Source organism: Lepus europaeus, chromosome 2 (genome assembly GCF_033115175.1).
Source record: "Lepus europaeus isolate LE1 chromosome 2, mLepTim1.pri, whole genome shotgun sequence".
Taxonomy (NCBI): Eukaryota; Metazoa; Chordata; class Mammalia; order Lagomorpha; family Leporidae; genus Lepus; species Lepus europaeus.
In genome coordinates this window covers 12,370,960-12,391,077 of record NC_084828.1, presented here as the reverse complement: position 1 = coordinate 12,391,077, position 20,118 = coordinate 12,370,960, and the positions used below count along the sequence as shown (strand labels likewise).

At 39.7% G+C, this 20,118-nt stretch overlaps 1 protein-coding gene across 3 annotated transcripts in view; it reads right to left on the bottom strand.

The window, feature by feature from the left end:
* The window catches only part of SYNJ1 (synaptojanin 1), a 105,589-nt gene that overhangs the window by 20,998 nt on the left and 64,473 nt on the right, over positions 1-20,118 (bottom strand). For all 3 annotated transcript variants that reach the window (XM_062206032.1, XM_062206012.1, XM_062206022.1), the window contains exons 13-22: positions 16,197-16,388; positions 15,752-15,836; positions 12,332-12,472; positions 11,871-12,063; positions 11,463-11,621; positions 10,507-10,663; positions 8,420-8,537; positions 8,107-8,322; positions 4,885-4,963; positions 1,308-1,470 (exon numbers count right to left, since the gene is read on the bottom strand). In XM_062206032.1, the coding sequence (XP_062062016.1) occupies positions 1,308-1,470; positions 4,885-4,963; positions 8,107-8,322; positions 8,420-8,537; positions 10,507-10,663; positions 11,463-11,621; positions 11,871-12,063; positions 12,332-12,472; positions 15,752-15,836; positions 16,197-16,388 (1,503 nt within the window). The remainder of the gene's footprint in view (positions 1-1,307; positions 1,471-4,884; positions 4,964-8,106; positions 8,323-8,419; positions 8,538-10,506; positions 10,664-11,462; positions 11,622-11,870; positions 12,064-12,331; positions 12,473-15,751; positions 15,837-16,196; positions 16,389-20,118) is intronic.

Here is a 20,118-nt window from a genome sequence, read left to right as displayed (position 1 = left end):
CTTCTCACTTTCCTTTGATGGGGCAGCAGTCTTCTGCCTATCATTAAACTGATGCTCCATATCCAGTCCCAGGCCTCTGTGTTCCTCCATATTGGAGTTGTTCTTTCCTGTCTCTATACGATGCTACCAGCCAAAGTAATGCATGCCCAGGACACACTGCCATATTAGTTGCCTGGGAGGTCCAGAGCACTCTTCTGAGCGGCAGACCTCTATCTCCAACGTGACTTCTGGACTCGATGACTTCACCAACATCTCAGAGCCAACATGTTCCATCCCACACCTGCTCCTCCCCTGACCCTTTTTCCTTCCTTCACTCCCTCACAAACACACCTGCACAATCAATTTTGATCTCTCTCCCCCCGGGGCTTGTGCATATGACTGCTCCCTGAGTCTAAAATCCATTTCTCCCTCAGCCTTCAGATTCTCAATGTAACTTCCAATTCCTCTGGGGAAAACCTAGCTAACTTTCCAGTCAGGTTAAGCAACTTTCTCCTGAACCACCACCGTCCCATTCATTATTGCAACAGTGAAACTTAATTCTAAGAGTCTGCTTACTTGTGTAGAGCATTCACTAAGCTGTGTGTTCTGGGAGGGCAAAGATCACAGCTCTTGAATTTCCTGCACCTAACACAGACCTGGGACATTAAAGGGTGCTATATAAACACATGTGACCTAGATAAATAATGAACAGAGGATGCGAAATGAGACATTCTTGCTAGATGTTCAACTCTTAAATGTGATACACAGCTGTTCAGGGTAGCACAATATGATACATGACCACTCTATAAACTTAGGTGTGCATTTTAAGGAAAAATATGCTAGAATAAAATAGCATATAGCATCAGAAAGCAAGTACATTTTAAATAATGTTTAAAGAAATTATTGTATGTGGATGACTTGTCCCAAATTCTAAACTTCAAATGGTAACACTTATATGGATGGATTCAGTTTCAAATGTACATTCCTAGCCACTCTGAATATCCATAAATTATCATAAAACATATGTTCTTTTGTAGAAATTATTTCAAATTCATTTCTGCTGTGAGAACATCCACTTGGAACTTTTTTTCTAACCTTAGTTGTAACTATTGGGACCAAACATAACATGTGTGAAGGTCTTTTAATATTTGAGTGACACAATTACAAATATAATTAAGTAAAAGCAAAATAAAAATAATATGATGCAAAAACAAATCCTAATTAATACTGCTATGTGTGTCCCAAAAAGAAGGAGAAAGATAAACATGGATACTCAGACTTTACTGATGGGCAGTTATTACAGAAGTAAATGTGTTTACTAAACAAACCTTCCATGTCGAAATCTGTTGTGACCTCTGCATCTTCACCAAGCAGGGTAGAACTTGTTGATGTTGGCAAAGCAATGCTAATTTTCTCTAGACTCATTTCTTCTTCCAAATTTTTGATCCAGTCTGGACTTTTTAAAGTAATAGTTATAGTCCGATTCAATAACTAGTTAAGTAAAAGACATATAAAATAAAAATTCATCAACAAGAAAATTAACTATTTTGAAATTAAAGAGCTTCCTTAGTCATAAAGGTACACAGACAGCTTACTTAGTTGGACTTGATTCAATGTAATTCATTCACATATACTAAATTTTTACATGGTTGGAAGACTGTTCCAAATTCCCCCTTAAAAGACTGTAGTACTACATAAAGGTCTTCTTTTCTAAAATGTACAGATTCAAATTCCCTTTACAATAGTCAGCATTTCTTCCTGGCCAGATGTAAATTTACCAACAACTCTGCTGCGTAATTTTATACTTCCTTTGACTTTATCCCACAGATTAAATAATTACTCCCACATGAAACTACCATAGAAGAGCCAGTAGAAAATCTTTAAAATAAATGTCCTATTCATTCGGTCCTTGTTGCTATACTGTCAGCTGCTACATGCTGACTATACAGTTTTGGCATTTCAAATGTCAGAAGAATATGGAGAGAATTGAAGACCATTTTACATGTTAATAATCATTCTGAAAACAGAATGACTGCTACCTGTGAAACTAGCACTCTGTCTTTCCTATAAATTTGCGTGACTTTTACATTGAAGTATAATCTAAAACAAATGACACAAACTCCTTAGTTAAAGATAAAAAGATTATGTGCTAGGAGGAAGTTCTCATTTAAAACTTGGACTATGAAAACAATTATCCACTACCAATTAGGACATTAGGTGGTAGACAACCCCAAGCATGGTATAATTTGGTAAAACCTTTCTGAAGGACAATCTGCTACAAGTACCAAAATTTAATATGCCTATATTCTTTGACACACTAAATTTTCATTTAGGAATTTAACCTAAAGAATGAGACAACCCTGAAATGTATGGGTACACAGCAGTTCCCTGGGATACTGGTTTTAAGATAACTAAAAATTGGCCGGTGCCGTGGCTCAATAGGCTAATCCTCCGCCTGCAGCGCTGGCACCTTGGGTTCTAGTCCCGGTCGCTCCTCTTCCTGTCCAGCTCTCTGCTATGGCCCAGGAGTGCAGTGGAGGATGGCCCAAGTCCTTGGGCCCTGCACCTGCATGGGAGACCAGGAGAAGCACCTGGCTCCTGCCTTCGGATCAGTGCAGTGCGCCAGCCACAGCGGCTATTGAGGGGTGAACCAACGGAAAAGGAAGACCTTTCTCTCTGTCTCTCTCTCACTGTCCACTCTGCCTGTTCAAAAAAAAGATAATTAAAAATTGGTGCCTGCAGCCCATATGGGCACCAGTATGAGTCCAATTCAGCTCCATGCTAACATTCCTGGGAAAGCAGGGGAGGATGGCCCAAGGATTTGGGCCCCTGCACTCACCTGGGAGACCTGGAAAAAGCTCCTGGCTCCTGGCTTCAGATCAGCCCAGCTCCAGCCATCACGGCTATTTTGGGGGTGAACCAGTGAAGGAAGAACTTTCTCTGTCTCTCCCTCTCTCTCTTAGTCTGCCTCTCAAATAAATCTTTTTTTTAAAAAAAGGTAACTAAAAATTAAAAACAATCTAGATGTGTACTAATAGGAGTCTGGTTAAATAAATTATACATTATTCAGATAATGAAACTCATACAGCCATTAAAAATAATACATTTGTTTGCATGGAAAGATGTCCATGATATACTACTCTCAAGTAAAGAGGTAGTAAGAAAACATTTTTTATGACTTGGCCTCATTTGTGTCTGTGAATGTAAGTGTGTACACGTGTATCACATTTGTGTGAATACATACATATATATGTATGTATGCAGACTCCCACTTGTATTAATATATGCATGTGCTTACACGAAGGTTCGCAGAAATTACTTCATGGCAGGATAGGGAGTGGTCTTTTACTAAAAAAAATTTTTTTCTGAAATTCTTGATTTGTCTTTTTTATAAAGATTTCTTTTTTTTAAAAAAGATTGTTTATTTACTCAAAAGAGAATTCCAGAGAGAGAGAGAGAGATCTCCTATGGCTGGTTCATTCCCCAAATGGCCACAACAGCCTAGGCAGGGCCAGCCAAAGCCAGGAGCCAGACACTCCACCTGGGTCTCACACACAGGTGGCCGGGTCCAAGTACTTGAGCTATCATCTATTGCCTCCCCAGGCAAGCTAGCAGGAAGCCGGACTGGCAGCACAGCAGCCAGGATTTGACCCCGCACGCTGACACGGGATGCTGGTACTGCAAGTGGTGGCTTAACACATGCACAAAGCCGGCCCTTCCTGATTTACTTTTGAATGAGCATATGAGTATTACATTCAGGAAAACAAACAAAATCTATTTAAAAGCAATAGCCTTGGGCCGGTGCCGCGGCTCACTTGGCTAATCCTCCACCTGCGGTGCCGGCACAACAGGTTCTAGTCCCGGTTGGGGCGTCAGATTCTGTCCCGGTTGCCCCTCTTCCAGGCCAGCTCTCTGCTGTGGCCCGGGAAGGCAGTGGAGGATGGCCCAAGTCCCTGGGCCCTGCACCCGCATGGGAGACCAGGAGGAAGCACCTGGCTCCTGATCAGCGCAGTGCACTGGCCATAGCGGCCATTTAGGGGGTGAATCAACGGAAAAGGAAGACTTTTCTCTCTGTCTCTAACTCTGCCTGTCAAAAAAAAAAAAAAAAAAAAAAAGCAATATCCATGTATAGATTTTTCTCCAAGAACCTGAAGTAACATGACAGATGAGGCAGTTTAGGAAAATCCTCACAGAGTTGCCCAACATTGGAGAAATTAGGTAGGGTTATAAAACGGCCTATCTATTAACCATATACTTAGACATTTAGTATTCATTTAGAAGAATTTAGAAATATAAATAGACGCAGAAAAAAGACAGAAGAAGCACTGTGAAGAATAAAAGTATTTACGGATGTAAATTTTTGCCATAAATATGATTTTAGGTCAGGAATAGTTCCAAGGATTAAAAATAACTCAATAGGCTAGATTTGTTATCTATGAGAATGATTTTATTTATGCTTGAAAAAGGTAACTGGTACCATGACCCAAGCCAATAAAACAAGTTCCTAAGAAAAATGAGCACCTCCTCCATTACTTTCTCATAAAGAAAGCTTTTCCTCATTTGCTAGAAATCTGCCCTACTATCTACATTTGAGCCAGAATATCAACTCCAGTTAAAAATGTAAAACTTTTTATATCATAATAGAAACCAAATTAGGTGGTAAACATGCTTTCTTCTTAATCTGCATCAATGGTTAATATCTCTAGGGAGGGATCAAAATAACCCTAGGCCAGTCAGAAATCTAGCTTAAATAAAAAATATTAAAAAATTTCTCCGGCATACCAGAGGTTTTGTATCCTCTCTAACTGAAAATGCATTTAGATGATCTTGCTGCATGTCTAAAGATACATAATCACCAGAAATTTAATTTTAAAATGGTTCAGAACACAAAAAATGCTATTTTACCTCTTTCCCGTTTAAGCTCAGAGCACTCAAGGCAGAACTTCCCTCCAAAAACGTAACCCACATCTTATCTTCTACAAACCTGAAAAGAGAAAAGTGGGAAAAAACAAAGACAGGATTACACGCCAGGCACAGCCAGTCCAGTGCTCTGTGATTAGCGGGGGCCTGTGAAAGCAGAAGAGCGAGAGCGGCTGGACCAGTGGTGGCCTCGAGAGGGCGCTCTTCCCGTAGCAGTGTTCCAATTCCAATTCTTTTCAAACACTATGCCAAGAAAACCAGAAGGAATGGGCCGGTGTATCTCCATTTGTGATCACTGTTAATCCAACCCAAGCCCACATTTCACTGGCAAGGAAACCAGGAACACGGTTAAGAGACTTGCTCAAAGTGGCCTTAAAAGGAAAATAAGTAACAGGGCTAGCATACAAGTCTCCCTCCAGTACTATGTATTCTCGCCATTTCAATGACTTCTCCGAAGGAAATGTCTTTTGATCAAGGACAATAACAAGGAGTTCTCAGTAAAAATGCCAGAGAGTAGTCAATGGCAAGATATTTACTCTCTGGAGAGTTCAATGGTCTTTGGCATAAATCTAAGTTTATACTTCTGAAATAAGAGGTCCCCAGAGGAAGGGGGGGATTAGAACAAGTTTTGAAGAACATGGTCTCTGATTTGTAATAAGGTCATCACACAGAAAGTAATAACAGATTAGAATGTTAGAAGTTTTATTAACAGAAAAAATTTTGTATTTGAACCACTCACAACTGCATAAACAAGGTTAGAAATCATTGCTGGTTTTTCAAAGATGAGAAAGGGAAAACCTGCATACACACTCATTCTCTCTCATCAGAATTCAAAAATAGCAATTATGGAAACAGAAAGGAAAAGTTCAAAAATCAAAATGTGTACAAGCATTTCACCCTGTTTAAATCAATGAAATCCATAATCACTCCAATGTAACCAAGATAACTCACTCAATTTCTCTGACATAAAGTTATGAAGTTGCACAATGCTACATATCATTTGAAGTACACAGGACATCACTCTTAACTAAATACCATAAAGGAATCTTCCTCAGTCCTCTCACCCAATTACCAATGTGCCCCTTATACATTTCTAACTTCAACAAGGGATTCTTGCCCTCGCATCTGTAGATTTATGTAGGTCCTACTGGAAGCTGAATTTTCTTCCCACTTCCATTCACTAGAGCAAAAAGTTCTAGAGTTTTTTCCTTAATTAATATAAACATCTGTATGCATCTAAATTTGTCCCATCCACATTTCCAGTGGATTACAGACTTCAGTCACCCCTTAACAGTTGTCTTACTCTAGTAAGATAGTCATCTTATCCTTATTTACTTTTTTTAAAAGATTTTTTCATTTATTTGAAAGACAGAGAGAGAGGGAGGAGGAGAGGTAGGACAGGGGGAGAGATCTTCCATCTGCTGGCTCACTCCCAAATGGCCATAAAGGCCAGGCCCAAAGCTAGCAGCCCAGAACTCCATCTGGGTCTCCCATGCGGATGGCAGGGCCCCAAGTCCTTGGGCCACCGTCTACCGTTTTCCCAGGAGTAATGAGCAGGAAGCTGAACTGGAAGTGGAGAAGCTGGGACTTGAACTGCCACTCAAATATGAGATACCAGCGACACAGATAGGGGCAACTTAATCCACTGGACCACAAAGGCTTCTTTTCCAAGTTGGAAAGTGTAAAACTGGAGAGTGTAAAACTAGAATATATCAGGTGTGGAAATAACACACAATTATAAACTTCTCTGTTAATTCCACTTTCTATGAAGTTAAAAAATTTTTTAACTTGTTTGAGAGAGAAAGAGAGAGACAGAGTTAGTTCCCAACTGCCAGCCCACAATGGCCTGGGCTAACGCTGGGAGGCAGGAAGGCATTCAAGTCTCCCAGGTGGGTGGGCAGGAATCAGATTACTGGAGCCATCACCACTGCCTCCGAAGAGTCTGCATAGGAAGGAAGCTGGAGCCAGGAATCGAACCCGGATACTTCACCATGATACGCTAGCATCCTGACCTGCCTGCTCCCTGGACAGCTTTATATTAGAGGAATGTCTTGTTTTCTTAGAATACTTAACGCTAGTAATGACAGGCATTTTGGCTCTACTTTAACCAAGTTCTTAAGAGCCTGGGTTATAAAGAGACGGACAGGTCTCCTGATTCTTCCTAGCTCAGTGCTGTATTTTGCATTTGCTCAAGAAGACACTTATCTGCTCCCCTGCTGCCTACTCACACAGTCCCCCATGATGTTTCTGATGGCTTGGCATTTCAGTATTTGGCAAAGCTTACTGTCATCTGTAAGCCTGGAAATTTCATTATGTACTTCTTAGAGGCTTAAGATTTTGGAAATTTTTTGTTCTGTTTCATTTTAAAGCTTTGGGATAGATCATGGTCAAAAGAATCTGAGAGAAGTCTAAGTACAACTTCTCCATTTGCTCGCTTTCTGAAAGCACTGAAGGTGTCTTAGGCATGATGGTCACCCTACAGAAACCATACAATATGAATTCTGCGTAGGGTCTAGGGAAGCCATCAGACACCTGCAGATTTTTCCACATAGATTATACTCAGGAGTCACATCTTCAGCTTCTCCTCTACTCTTCTACAGTTCCCAGTACAGAGATTTTTCCAAATACTTAATAAAAGATATCGAAATAAGCAATGAACTGCACAGAAAGGAATCGAATTGTACCTCTTTCCCTGGGAAATTCAAACACACACACATCATTCTCTCAAAATGACTGCACACATGGATCAGAACATTTCCAAAACAAGGGAAGAGGCATCTGGTTCTGCAAAAGGCAGATGGTCACGTCAAGGAGGGAAATCAAAACCAGAATGGATGACCCTGACTGTGCATCACATTTCTGCTGGACAGATATGAAACATACTTCAAATGACTTAAAACAGTGAGTTTCCTAAATCAGCAGCAGAAAAGTCACTTTATTTCTACCTCTCCGTAAAAAGAAAAAATAGCAAAACAGATTCTTCTTCTTGTAGGGTTTTGTTGCGTGTTATATTGTACAGGAATCTTGAAAGATCGAATCTAAATTTGCACATATTTGTCTTTAATTGTTCATATGGAGTTTACTATCCAATTTATGATTTTTTTCTTTAGATTGGAAATAAACTCATTCTATTTTAATGCTAAGTAAGGTGACTTCTAGTAATTTTATTGTTTTATGAGTCATGGCTTTTTTAGATACTTTACTTACCTTATGAGTATAACTTCACCAAAATTTGCAAACTGCTGCAGAAGTTCATCAATCAAAGCATCATCAAAAAAATTATTTTCTGGTAAAGAACTTTTGATTGAGACCAATACTGTACCATCTGGTGGACCTTGAACTGCAATTACTTCTTTATAAATGTTTTGCCTTTCTTCGGCTTCAACTTCAAATATATCTATATCAATCAGAGCAACAACAGGCCTTAAAGCATAAAGAAGACGGACATGTTAGAAACGTTTTTAAAAGAACATATTTCAACAAATGTAAGCACCATGAGAAATAGCAAGACTTTTTAAACCTGTGGTCAGAAGTCTTCAGCTCAGCTCTCCCATAGTGCAGCAAAGTGCCAGGAGTCCACGTGTAGAGGATTTTGCTTTCATCTTGAAAACTAGCATTTAGAAGATCTAAGTCTTCAGCTGCAGTCAGAATAAAAGAAAACACAAGAAAAGTCATATGAGCAGGACAGATGCTGTGGCACAAACAGGTGTCTCCCAGGGCTGGCAGTTACGCTAACCGATACTCTCCCAAACACCCACATTGGGGGACTTGGATTCCATTCCTGGCTCCAGCTCTTATCTCCAGCTTCCTGCTAATGCAGGAGGCAGTGCTGATGGCTCAAGCAGTTTGGTTGCTGCCACTCACATGGGAGTTCTGGACAGTGTTTGTGGCTCCTGGTTCCAGTGCCAGAACAGCCCCAGCTGTTGTGGACATGTGGGGAGTGAAGCAGTAGAAAAGTATGCTCTGTATCTGCCTCTCAAACAATTTTTTTCATTAAAAAAACAAAAATAGGTAACATCTTCCTTTCATTGGCTTCAGCTATCTGAAGCTAGTATACCAGGTATACTTGTTAATAGACAGGCAATTTAGTTTAAACTAAAAAGGGTTTTGGTAAAATTACCATTTTTTTTACTTAGGAAAAACTATGGTGTGGTTTTACTTCTGAGATTATTTAAAGGCCTGTGATCAAATAGTGCTTTTTTTTTTTTTTTTTTTTTTTTAAGAAATTTTGTTCAGGGGCCTGTGACAATAGAGGGTTAAGTCTCTGTCTGCAGTGCTAGCATCCCATATGGGTGTCACTTCCGATCCAGCTCCCTAATGAGCATGGGATAGCAGTAGAGGATGGCCCAAGTGTTTGGGCCCCTGCACCCACGTGGAAGACCCAGAAGAAGCTCCTGGCTCCTGGCTTCAGGTTGACTAAGCTCCAGCCATTTGGGGAGTGAACTAGTGGATGGAAGATTCTCTTTCTCTCTGTATCACTACATTTCACTTTCAAAATAGATGAAAAAAAAAATTTGTTTATTCGAAACACAGACTGACAAGGGGAAAGGAAGGAATCCAGAGAGAAAGGAAGAAAGGGAGATCTTCCATCAGCTGGTTCACTCTCTAAATGGCCACAGTGGCTAGGGCTGGGTCAGGGCTAAGCCAGAGAACTGGGACTCCTTCTGGGTCTCCTATGTGGGCGGCAGCAGAACAGGTATCTGGGCCATCTTCTGCTGTTTTCCCAGGTGCATCAGCAAGGAGCTGGATCCGAAGTGGAGAAGACAGCACTTGAACCGGCACTCGCATGGTATGCCACCATTGTAGGTGGCAGCCTATGGCTATGTCACAACATCGGCCCCCCAAATTGTGTTTTTTTTTTAAAGATTTATTTTATTTATATGAAAGTCAGAGCTACACAGAGAGAGGAGAGGTAGGGAGAGAGGGAGAGCGAGAGAGGAGAGGAAGAGGGAGAGGGGTAGGGAGAGGGAGAGGGAGAGGGGGAGAGGAGGAGAGAGAGAGAGAAAGAGAGGTCTTCCATCCGTTGGTTCATTCCCCAGATGGCCGCAACGGCCAGAGCTGCACTGATCTGAAGCCAGGAACCAGGAGCTTCTTCCAGGTCTCCCACGCAGGTGCAGGAGTTCAAGCACTTGGGCCATCCTCTACTGCTATCAAGGCCATAGCAGAGAGCTGGATTGAAAGAGGAGCAGCTGGGACTCGAACTGGCACACAGATGGGCTGCTGGCATTTCAGGCCAGGGCTTTAACCCACTGCGGCACAGCACTGGCCCAACCAAATAATGTTTTATAAATAATTTCATAGGCCATGGTTCTTCAAAATATACATAAACTACTTCGGTTTTTCTAGTTAAAAACCTGAATTAGCATTCAATTGAAAAGCTGATGAAAATGTTTCCTTGTTTCTCTATATGAAATTATATTACTGTCAACAGATTGAAAAATTAAGTTATTATGAAGATTTGAAAATATTTTAAAACTATTAATTTGTTCTATTCTAGTCAATCATTGTTGAAAGAAAAGTAGGTCTCTTATTTGATGTTTATATCATTCCCTTCTTCTTCATAAATGTTGCATTAATTCACTAAAACAATGAAGCCTGTTTCCAAACCTGATCTATCAAAAGGCCACTTCCTCCTTCTCCAGAGGACACGATCTGTCCACGCAGGGGTACGGCACTTCTCACTGGTATCATAGTCATCAGAAAACAAATCATATTTGTATGTCGGAGCAAAGGTAACTTTTCCCTCTAAAAATCCTCTGAAAATCTAAAATAAACATACACAAAGTAATTTCAAAATCCAAAAAAGTTCTGTTTTCATTCACTGTCTATTAAGTGCTGGATGTTCTCAGATAAAATCTGCATGCATCTAAGGGACACTTCTAATTGAATGAAATGAAGCTTAAAAAAAACCCAAGATATAACCTTTATCATATCACTTATTGTCAATTAAACAAACACTAAAACATGAATAAGGAAATTCTCCCTGACCTTTGAGCTACATGAGACATTTAGAACTGTTTGAGATTTTGGAAATCATGTAGCTTGGCATCTTATTATTCTCAAATAGGAGCTGAGATCTAAAAAAATTAAGTGGTGCTCAAAATATTAGATTTTAAGTTAGATGATCCCCAGGAATTGTACCAAGTGGCCTCCAATCACCTTCTAAAATATTTTTAAAGTCAATTCTCCCAAAATTTCAAGTCTTACGTTTTAAGAAGTAAGTTTTTGAAAGGCAGATGATCTGAGAAACAAAACAAAAAAAGATTGCCACAGGATCTTAAACCAGACTCCAAACATCCCTCAAGACTGATTCTAAACTATCAGCCCCCCTCCAAAATAAACAAAAGCTATTTGAAAGCGAATCTTATACAAACATATTTTTCATGGGACTTGTTCTGTGTCTGCCTTTTTTTGATTTTAAGGAAAGGTAATTCCCTGTTAACCTTTATATTGTATATTTACAATATACAATAGACTTCAAGAAATAAAAAAAATAACATCTGCTTTATGTTTAACAACCAAAATCCTCTTCAGAGCAAGTATCCTCTCAAGTACGTATATACCTGCCCAGCATTTTTCTGATTGATAAGTTGATCTCCTGCTATCAGAGAATCCCAATTTTGCTGTCTTATGAGCTCTTTAACTTCTTCATTGGGGAGATCGATTCGATAGTTGAAATCACCACACCAAAACACGTAGTCATGGGAAAATAGCATCCTTCCCTGGAAGTATTAAGATAGAATTTTAAATTCAAAGCAATTCATGCTTTACAACTATTTCTTTGCCTCACATATGCTTGCCTCCCCTCCACACCCTGTTCATTTAACAACAGCAGTAACATACAAAATAACTATGTAGGTGAATACTATTGCTATGTTTAGGAGATACCTTAAAATTTCAAAATCCCAGATTTAGAATTTGGAGAAAATTAAAATAAAATTTATCGTCAAGAACAAACAGCAAGAATTTACCATAGGAAAACTCAATTTTCGTGCTATTTCTATAAAATCTTCATTTCTTTCTTTGACTTGTGACTGCCCTGCAGCAAAGTGGCTACAGACAAAGCAAAGGCTGGTTGTATGGAACAGCATTCGGATTGCAACTGCTCCCTTATTTCCAGTTGCACCTCCCATTCCAGTCTTCACAGTATCAACTGCAACATCCCTTTAAAACAAATAATTCTAAATCAAAGACTGGAAATTTCGACAGTTTCACCTATACGTTAGTCAAGAATATACATAATCGCATACTATATATTATATGGCACTTTTCATACAGCTCTATGAAGTCATCCAGTGAAGCTATTGGTGACTCTTCAAAAACACGTTTTAAAGCAAGAACTAGAGTGAATGTTTCTCTTAATCAACAAACAGTTTAAACCTTCTTCTTATTAATGACAGAAAGCAGCCTCAGAGAGCGCTGGCTCACTGACCTGATAAACGGAGCATGCTGTGGTCTGATAAAGACGAACAGGCAGACGCCCACCAACTGCTCGGAAGCCAGCAGCACATACTTGTTGTCTCTGGAGATTGTCTTCTGAAGCTCCACAGCCCAGAGCTTCTGATTTGTTGTGCTACCAGAACATATTAGAAGGGGAATCTTTAAAAATATATAGACTACAATAGCCTATTTTATAAGACAATGTCAATGATACGTTTATCAACTCAAATTTCCTAAGACTGTGAAATCTTCGGGCAGGCTGTTTTTGCTTGTTTCCTTTAAAAAGAAAAACCCAAAATTTATCTAAAAGAATACCACACTCCAAAACCTAACTTACTGGACCTTTAGAAAAAATATTGAGCAGAGCTGGCGCTGTGGCATAGCAGGTAAAGCTACCACCTGCAGTGCCAGCATCCCATATGGGCACCATTTCGAGTCCCGGCTGCTCCACTTCCTATCCAACTCCCTGCTAATCTGCCTGGGAAGGCAGCAGAAGAAGGCCCAAGTCTTTGGGCCCCTGCACCCATGTGGGAGACCTGGAAGAAGCTCCTGGCTTCGGATTGGCACAGCTCCAGCCGTTGCGGCCAATTGGGGAGTGAACCAGCGGATGGAAGTCCTCTCTCCCTCTCTCTCTGCATCTGCCTCTCTGTAATTCTGTCTTTCAAATAAATAAAATAAATCTTTAAAAAAAAAAAAAAGAAAATGACACTTTCATCACTTTCTTAAGGACCCTCTCAAGTCATTCCCTTGATGATTCCATTTAAAACTGTTATTGTCTCCCCACCTCCACAGCTCTCATCCCTTTACTGCTATTTATTTTCCATTGTATTTTTCTAAAATGTTCTATAATTTGCTTACTTTAGTTATTGCTAATTGTCTTTTTCCTTTTAAAATGACACAAAATACAGGCAACTGCTCAAATTTAAAAGCAAGCACACTTTGGTAGAATAAAACACTTTAAAGATTTAAGTTTCATTCATATAATTTGTACTTGCAATATGGATTTAGAGAAACAGTTCTCCAAAGTGATCTTGGGACATCCCTGAGGAGACCAAAACCTATGTGGTTGAAATTATTTTATATACTACTAAGCCACTTCATTGTGTTGACTGCCATGTGCACTGACGGCATAAAAGCTATAATGGATAAAGTGCTGAGGCCTTCACTTGAATTGAGGAAGTAAACTATACTCACTGTATTATTATACAGTTATTATTATACAGTTATTATACAGCTGTTATTATTAAAAAGTTATCATAGGCCGGCACCGTGGCTTAACAGGCTAATCCTCCGCCTTGCGGCGCTGGCACACCAGGTTCTAGTCCCGGTCGGGGCGCCGGAATCTATCCTGGTTGCCCCTCTTTCAGACCAGCTCTCTGCTATGGCCCAGGAAGGCAGTGGAGGATGGCCCAAGTGCTTGGGCCCTGCACCTGCATGGGAGACCAGGAGAAGCACCTGGCTCCTGGCTTCGGATCGGCGAGGTGCGCCGGCCGCAGCGGCCATTGGAGGGTGAACCAACGGCAAAAAGGAAGATACTTCTCTCTGTCTCTCTCTCTCTCACTATCCACTCTGCCTGCCAAAAAAAAAAAAAAGTTATCATAATGTTACTGCCATGTTCTTGGAGGAAAAAAAATGCCATTTTACTTAAGAATGTCCATGATGAAACAATAAATATTAATTTTTATCAAAGCTCAACCCCTGAGTCAAATCCTTTTCTATTCTCTGATGAATGGGAAATATATACAAAGCACTTCTGTTGCAGACTAAAGTACTATCATCTCAAGGAAAGCAAAACATGTAATCCTTTGAGTTGTGAGCTGAACTGGGACTTTTTCTATGGAATACAATTTTTCCTTGAAAGAAATAATGACCATAATTATTCGGTTAGGCTATTTTGTAGACATTTTTCAACTGCGTCTGTGTCTTAAAAAAAAAAAAAAAACAAACCAGAAACAAAACAGTCAAGAGTATTTGTTTCCCATAATAAATCTTGAGTTTTCAAGCAAAATATAGTGTTTTGGACAACTACAGTCTTCTAGCATGATCTTTACAGAGTCCAAATATAATTTTTTTATGAGATGAGGAATGATATTAACCAATATGATATTCTGATATTGTGTAATATGATTTGTCAAAATTTGTAAGATCTACAAAACTCAGTGACAATTTCCAAATGACCAAAACATAATGTTACAAAATTGTGCAATGGCAAAAGACCAGTGAATTTTAGTATAACAGAGCACAAAAAGTTCACCAATATGGTTTCAGATTCCATCCTGCAACTAACCTTTAAACTACTATCAGTTGTAGTTTTGTTGTAGTATCAGAAAAGAAATATACTTAAAGCCTACGAAAATAGTTCCTTTTCCAATTATTTATTTATGTGACTTTTCTCCATATAGTTCAAAACAACACATTACAACAGATAGGCACAGAAGCAGATGTAAGAATCCCGTTTTCGAGGTCAGCGTTACGGCACAACAGGTTAAGCTACTGCTTGAGAAACTGGCATTCCATATTGGAGTGTCAGTTCAAGACTTGGCTGCTCCACTTCCGATCCAGCTCCCTGCTAATTGTGCTTGGGAAGGTAGTGGAAGATGGTCCAAGTATTTGGGCCACTACCACCCATGTGGAAGAACCAGATGGGAGCTCCTGGCTCCTGGCTTCAGCCTGGTCCAGCCCCAGCTGTTGTGGCCACTGGGGAGTGAACCAGCAGATGGAAGATCCTTCTCTCCTTCTCTCACTCTACTTTTCAAATATATAAATAAATCTTAAAAAAAAAATCCAGCTGTCTTAATCCAGACATTAAAAAATTTATAAAACTAAGAAACAATGTCACGCTTTCAGTACATTTTTATTTTATAAAAATATGTTAACATACAATGGGTTTATTATTACTATTTTAAAATAAGTGTTTTCATAATTTTTACTTGCTTATTTGAGAGGTATAGAGACATAAAGAGAAAGACAAAAACAGATCTCTGAGAAGCCCGAATGCCCACAGTGGCCAGGGCTGGGCAGAGGCCAAAGCTGGGAGCCAGGACTTAATACAGGTCTCCCACATGGCTGACAGGAACCATTAATGCTGCCTCCCAAGCTCTGCATTAGCAGGAAACTAGAACCAGTCATCAGTGCTGGGAATGGAACCTACACACTCTGAGGCAGGATGAGAGGGTCTTTACCAAACTGTCTTTATCTCTAAGCTAAACACCCACTCCTGACATTACATGTTTAATTTCTAATTCAACAAACATCAAGAGATACAACTACATTAACAAAAGTTCTTTGGAGAGTCTCAATATTTTTAATAGTGTAGAGAGAGAACTGTTGTTTTATAGTTTATAAGAACTAATAATTATCCTCCAAGTTTCTCAATGAGAATATTGTCTAGTGTATTACTGGGCCAACTTACCTTGCATTTACTATGTTTCCAGCATTCAACTCTACCATTTCTTCAAAACCAATTGCAAATATATCAGTTGGTTTACTTCTTTTATCTACAATTAAGGATCCAAGAAATACTTTTAAATAAGCCTTAGTCAAATGGCGACCCCACCCAATACAACACTAGTTCTCATAAAAATCCAGTTTTGTATTCTGCATTTAACTAAAGTCCTATGAAAGGCAGAAATCTGCAAGTGGGATAAAATTACTTATAAATTTGCTTTCTTTAAGGTATCCTAAGTTTGCTTCTTTAAGATGGTTGTTCTTGAAGACCCTTTAGTTCATTCAGAAATCACTTTGAAAGAACTCTTTATAAAGTTTGTATCATAGACAGCAGATAAACAAATCACTTCTCACAGGCTAAGGGGTATCAAAATTGTGGAGGGGCAAAGGAATTATTCAGAAACGCCAACCTTGAAACTCCTGGATGCCAGCTAGCTTGGGTGCATCGAGAAGCCAGTCAGTGAGCGTCTGATTCTTAAATGCTATGCTGCGAAACTGCTTCCCGCCATTTACATTCCAAGTTCCGACACACACTCGAATTTTCTTGGGCTTTGAATACTTATAGAAATTCTCACACATGCTCTTCAGTACTTTAGAAGATGCTAATAAAAAATAAGACATAACACAATTTCAGTTGCATTAAACCACTTACAAAAATTGATTTTCGTAACTGAGATATGATGTCTAGAAAGCACAATTATTATTACAAGTACATACAAGATACATGCACAGGCACAAAAAAAGATCAGCCTGAATGCAAGGCTCAGCATGAGGCAATTAACCAACACACACACACACACACACACAAGATGACATTAAATATGACAGCCAAAGTAAAAAAACTAATAAAATAACAACAGCAACATAAAACATGCAGATCAAACAGTCCTATTTCAAGGAAATAGTACATTTTATAATGTATGAAACCTAAGAAATGTATTTTTAGGAATATGGCAATTGACTGCCACACAACAGTCATTAAAAGGCTGAAAAATGTATTTTTCCCCAAACAAAAACATTTGAGACTATTTATATTTAAGATTCTACTAATGACAGGTGGCTTTGATGAATAATGGCTTCCTGACAAAAATATAAATTAAGAAAGATAATGACATGTCAGAAAATTAAATCCCTACTAAACGCTTCTCATCTCACTCAGATTAGAAGCCAACGTCCATAACAGTGGCCTGTGAGGCCCTACACGTTCTCTTGTCTCTGTCCTGTTATCCCCATTCACTCCCTCTCAGCCACCGGCCTCCCTGCTTTTTCAAGAAGCCAGGCCTATCCCAACCCAGGGCCTTCGCACTGGCCACACTCTTCCATCACCTCCTTCACGTCTTATTTTCCTGTGAGGCTTCTCTTGACCACCTTATTTAAAACTGCACTCCATCCTAGTCTTCCATTATTCTGTCCTTGATAATTTTTCTCTACAGCACCCATCACATTTAAAAGCTTCCTCAAACCCAAAGTCTAAAATCCAAAATCCAAAATGCTTTGAGTGCCAACATGATGTCCAAAATGTTTCCAATTCTGGAGCATTTTTATTTTAATGTTGTTGATTAGAGATTCTCAGTTGGTGAAGTCTGTGCACAATCCAAACTCTGGTAACTCCAGAATGTAAAGCCCCACTGGCCCCAGCACTTCGAGGAAGGGACACTCACTCTAGATGGTATTTAGTTATCTTGTAACTATATCCTTTCACGAGAATGAAAACTTTGAGGGCAGAAATGTTGGTCTGACAATATCCCTAGTAACAAAAAGACTATATAGTACACAATGGTTGATAATAAATGTTAAAAGAATGAATATTCAATATTTTGAATTCTCAATCTCTGTCTTAAGTATTTTTTGTCTACCACCTATCTAATCCCCTTCTAAACAATGCTGCATCTTGATTAAATTAAATTATTGGCACTTAAATTTGACAGAGTCTGGGGGCCAGTGCTGTGGCACAGCTGGTTAAAGCCCTGGCCTGCAGCCCCAGAATCCCATATGGGCACCGGCTCATGTCCCGGCTGCTCCACTTCCAATCCATCTCCTTGTTAGTGTGCCTGGGAAAGTAACAGAGGATGGCCCAAGTGCTTGGGCCCCTGCCCCTATGTGAGAGATTTGCAAGAAGCTCCTGGCTCCTGGCTTCAGACTGGCTCAGCTCTGGCCGTTGCAGCCATTTGGGAAGTGAAACAGCAGATGAAAGACCTCTCTCTCCGTCTCTACCTCTCTCTGTAACTCTGACTTTCGAATAAATAAAATAAATCTTAAAAAAAAAATTAGAATCTTGGCTGGCGCCGTGGCTTAACAGGCTAATCCTCCGCCTTGCGGCGCCGGCACACCAGGTTCTAGTCCTGGTTGGGGAGCCGGAATCTATCCCGGTTGCCCCTCTTCCAGGCCAACTCTCTGCTATGGCCCGGGAAGGCAGTGGAGGATGGCCCAAGTGCTTGGGCCCTGCACCTGCATGGGAGACCAGGAGAAGCACCTGGCTCCTGGCTTTGGATCAGCGAGATGCGCCGGCCGCAGCGGCCATTGGAGGGTGAACCAACGGCAAAAAGGAAGACCTTTCTCTCTGTCTCTCTCTCTCTCACTATCCACTCTGCCTGTCAAAAAAAAAAAAATTAGTATCTTAACCAGAGCTCAACCTAAAAGCCAGTTAACTGGTAAGAGAAAAAGGAAACCAAAACTACTTTCACATTTTAGCAGTCTTATTTTCTTCTGATATTATTCATTATTTTATGATGCCAAGATATAGCAGTCATGGCTGGCACCGCAGCTCATGAGGCTAATCCTCCACCTGCGGCACCAGCATCCTATATAGGCACCAGTTCTGTCCCGGTTGCCCCTCTTCCAGGCCAGCTCTCTGCTGTGGCCAGGGAGTGCAGTGGAGGATGGCCCAAGTGCTTGGGCCCTGCACCCCATGGGAGACCAGGAGGAAGCACCTGGCTCCTGGCTTCAGATCAGCAGTGCGCCGGCCGTAGCAGCCATCTGGGGGGTGAACCAACGGAGGGAAGACTTTCTTGTCTCTCTCTCTCACTGTCTAACTGCTTGTCAAAAAAAAAAAAAAAAAAAAAAAGATATAGCAGTCACTTGAGGGTGAAATGGGCAAATAGCACCTTAGAATTGTTATGGATATTGTTTCGCCCTTTTCATCCCCTGAAAGAACTGATTCAGATGATAAACACATCCTCCTCAGGGCTCCCAAAGGAGAAATCTAGATTCCTCACCCTCCTGTTACTTGAGATGATTATTACCAGCATGAAAACAGCCCCCACAGTCCATTTTATAGCGACCGACTGACATAAGTCCTATAAGGACAATGCAGCTTAAAAAATTCAGCAGACAATAATGAATGGTGTGAACAAAAGTATGTTGCCATGTTGTAACAAAGTCAGCTTTTACACAGAATAAGAAGGTTAAAAGATGATTCCTAGTTTATTCTTAATTGGTTGGCACCATAATATACTTAAGGAAATAATGAGGCTGTGCTCAAAGAACAGATGTCCATCCCTAAATACCATACCATTTCAGAAAATAGGTTTCATTATGTAACCCAAAAATATATCCAATTGCTCCCTTCCTCTATTCTTCTCAAAGAAAAATCAATGGCTTCTCAAACTTTCAGAACAATAACTGAGCAAAACAAATCTTAAGTGACATCAAATATTAAGGGAAAGAAAAAATGCCATTTTAAGCTGAATTTCTACTTAGAGTTGAGCTGTTGTTCCTTTTGCCACAGATTTGTTTAAAGACACCACAAATCTTGGCCAGAGAATGAACACATGAGATTCAAATGAATACACAGGTCTGATACACAATTCCTCTAAGTTTGTTAGAAATACACTTAATTTTTCTAAGTTTGTTAGAAATCTTGATGCTTTTTAAAGTTACTTCAGATCCAATTTTAGTGCATGTCTAGAGTTACAGAAAATACGTCAATCAAATGTAAGAAAATGATATATTGCTCCTTAAATATTGTGCGCATGAAACACTGTTGAGTAGTCTTAAACACCACAGACAACACTCTGAAATTAATCCAAAATCTCACATGTCGATGTTTTCTATTAGCCTATTAATAGTAAGGTATAACACTAATAATGGTTGGTTAATAAAATACAAAAACAAAATTAAAATTGGCTGAATATCATTAATTGGAATTAAGCACTTGATACAGGATGACGAAAACCAGTATACACTTCCTTCTGAGTGAAGTATTTAATTTTCTCAAATAAAATTTTTTCTCACATTAAAACAAGGTATCAATTTATTCTGCTAGAATCTTACAACAACATGAGAAAGTTTCTACTTACTGGCTTGTGTGTGTGTATGTGTGTGTACAATATC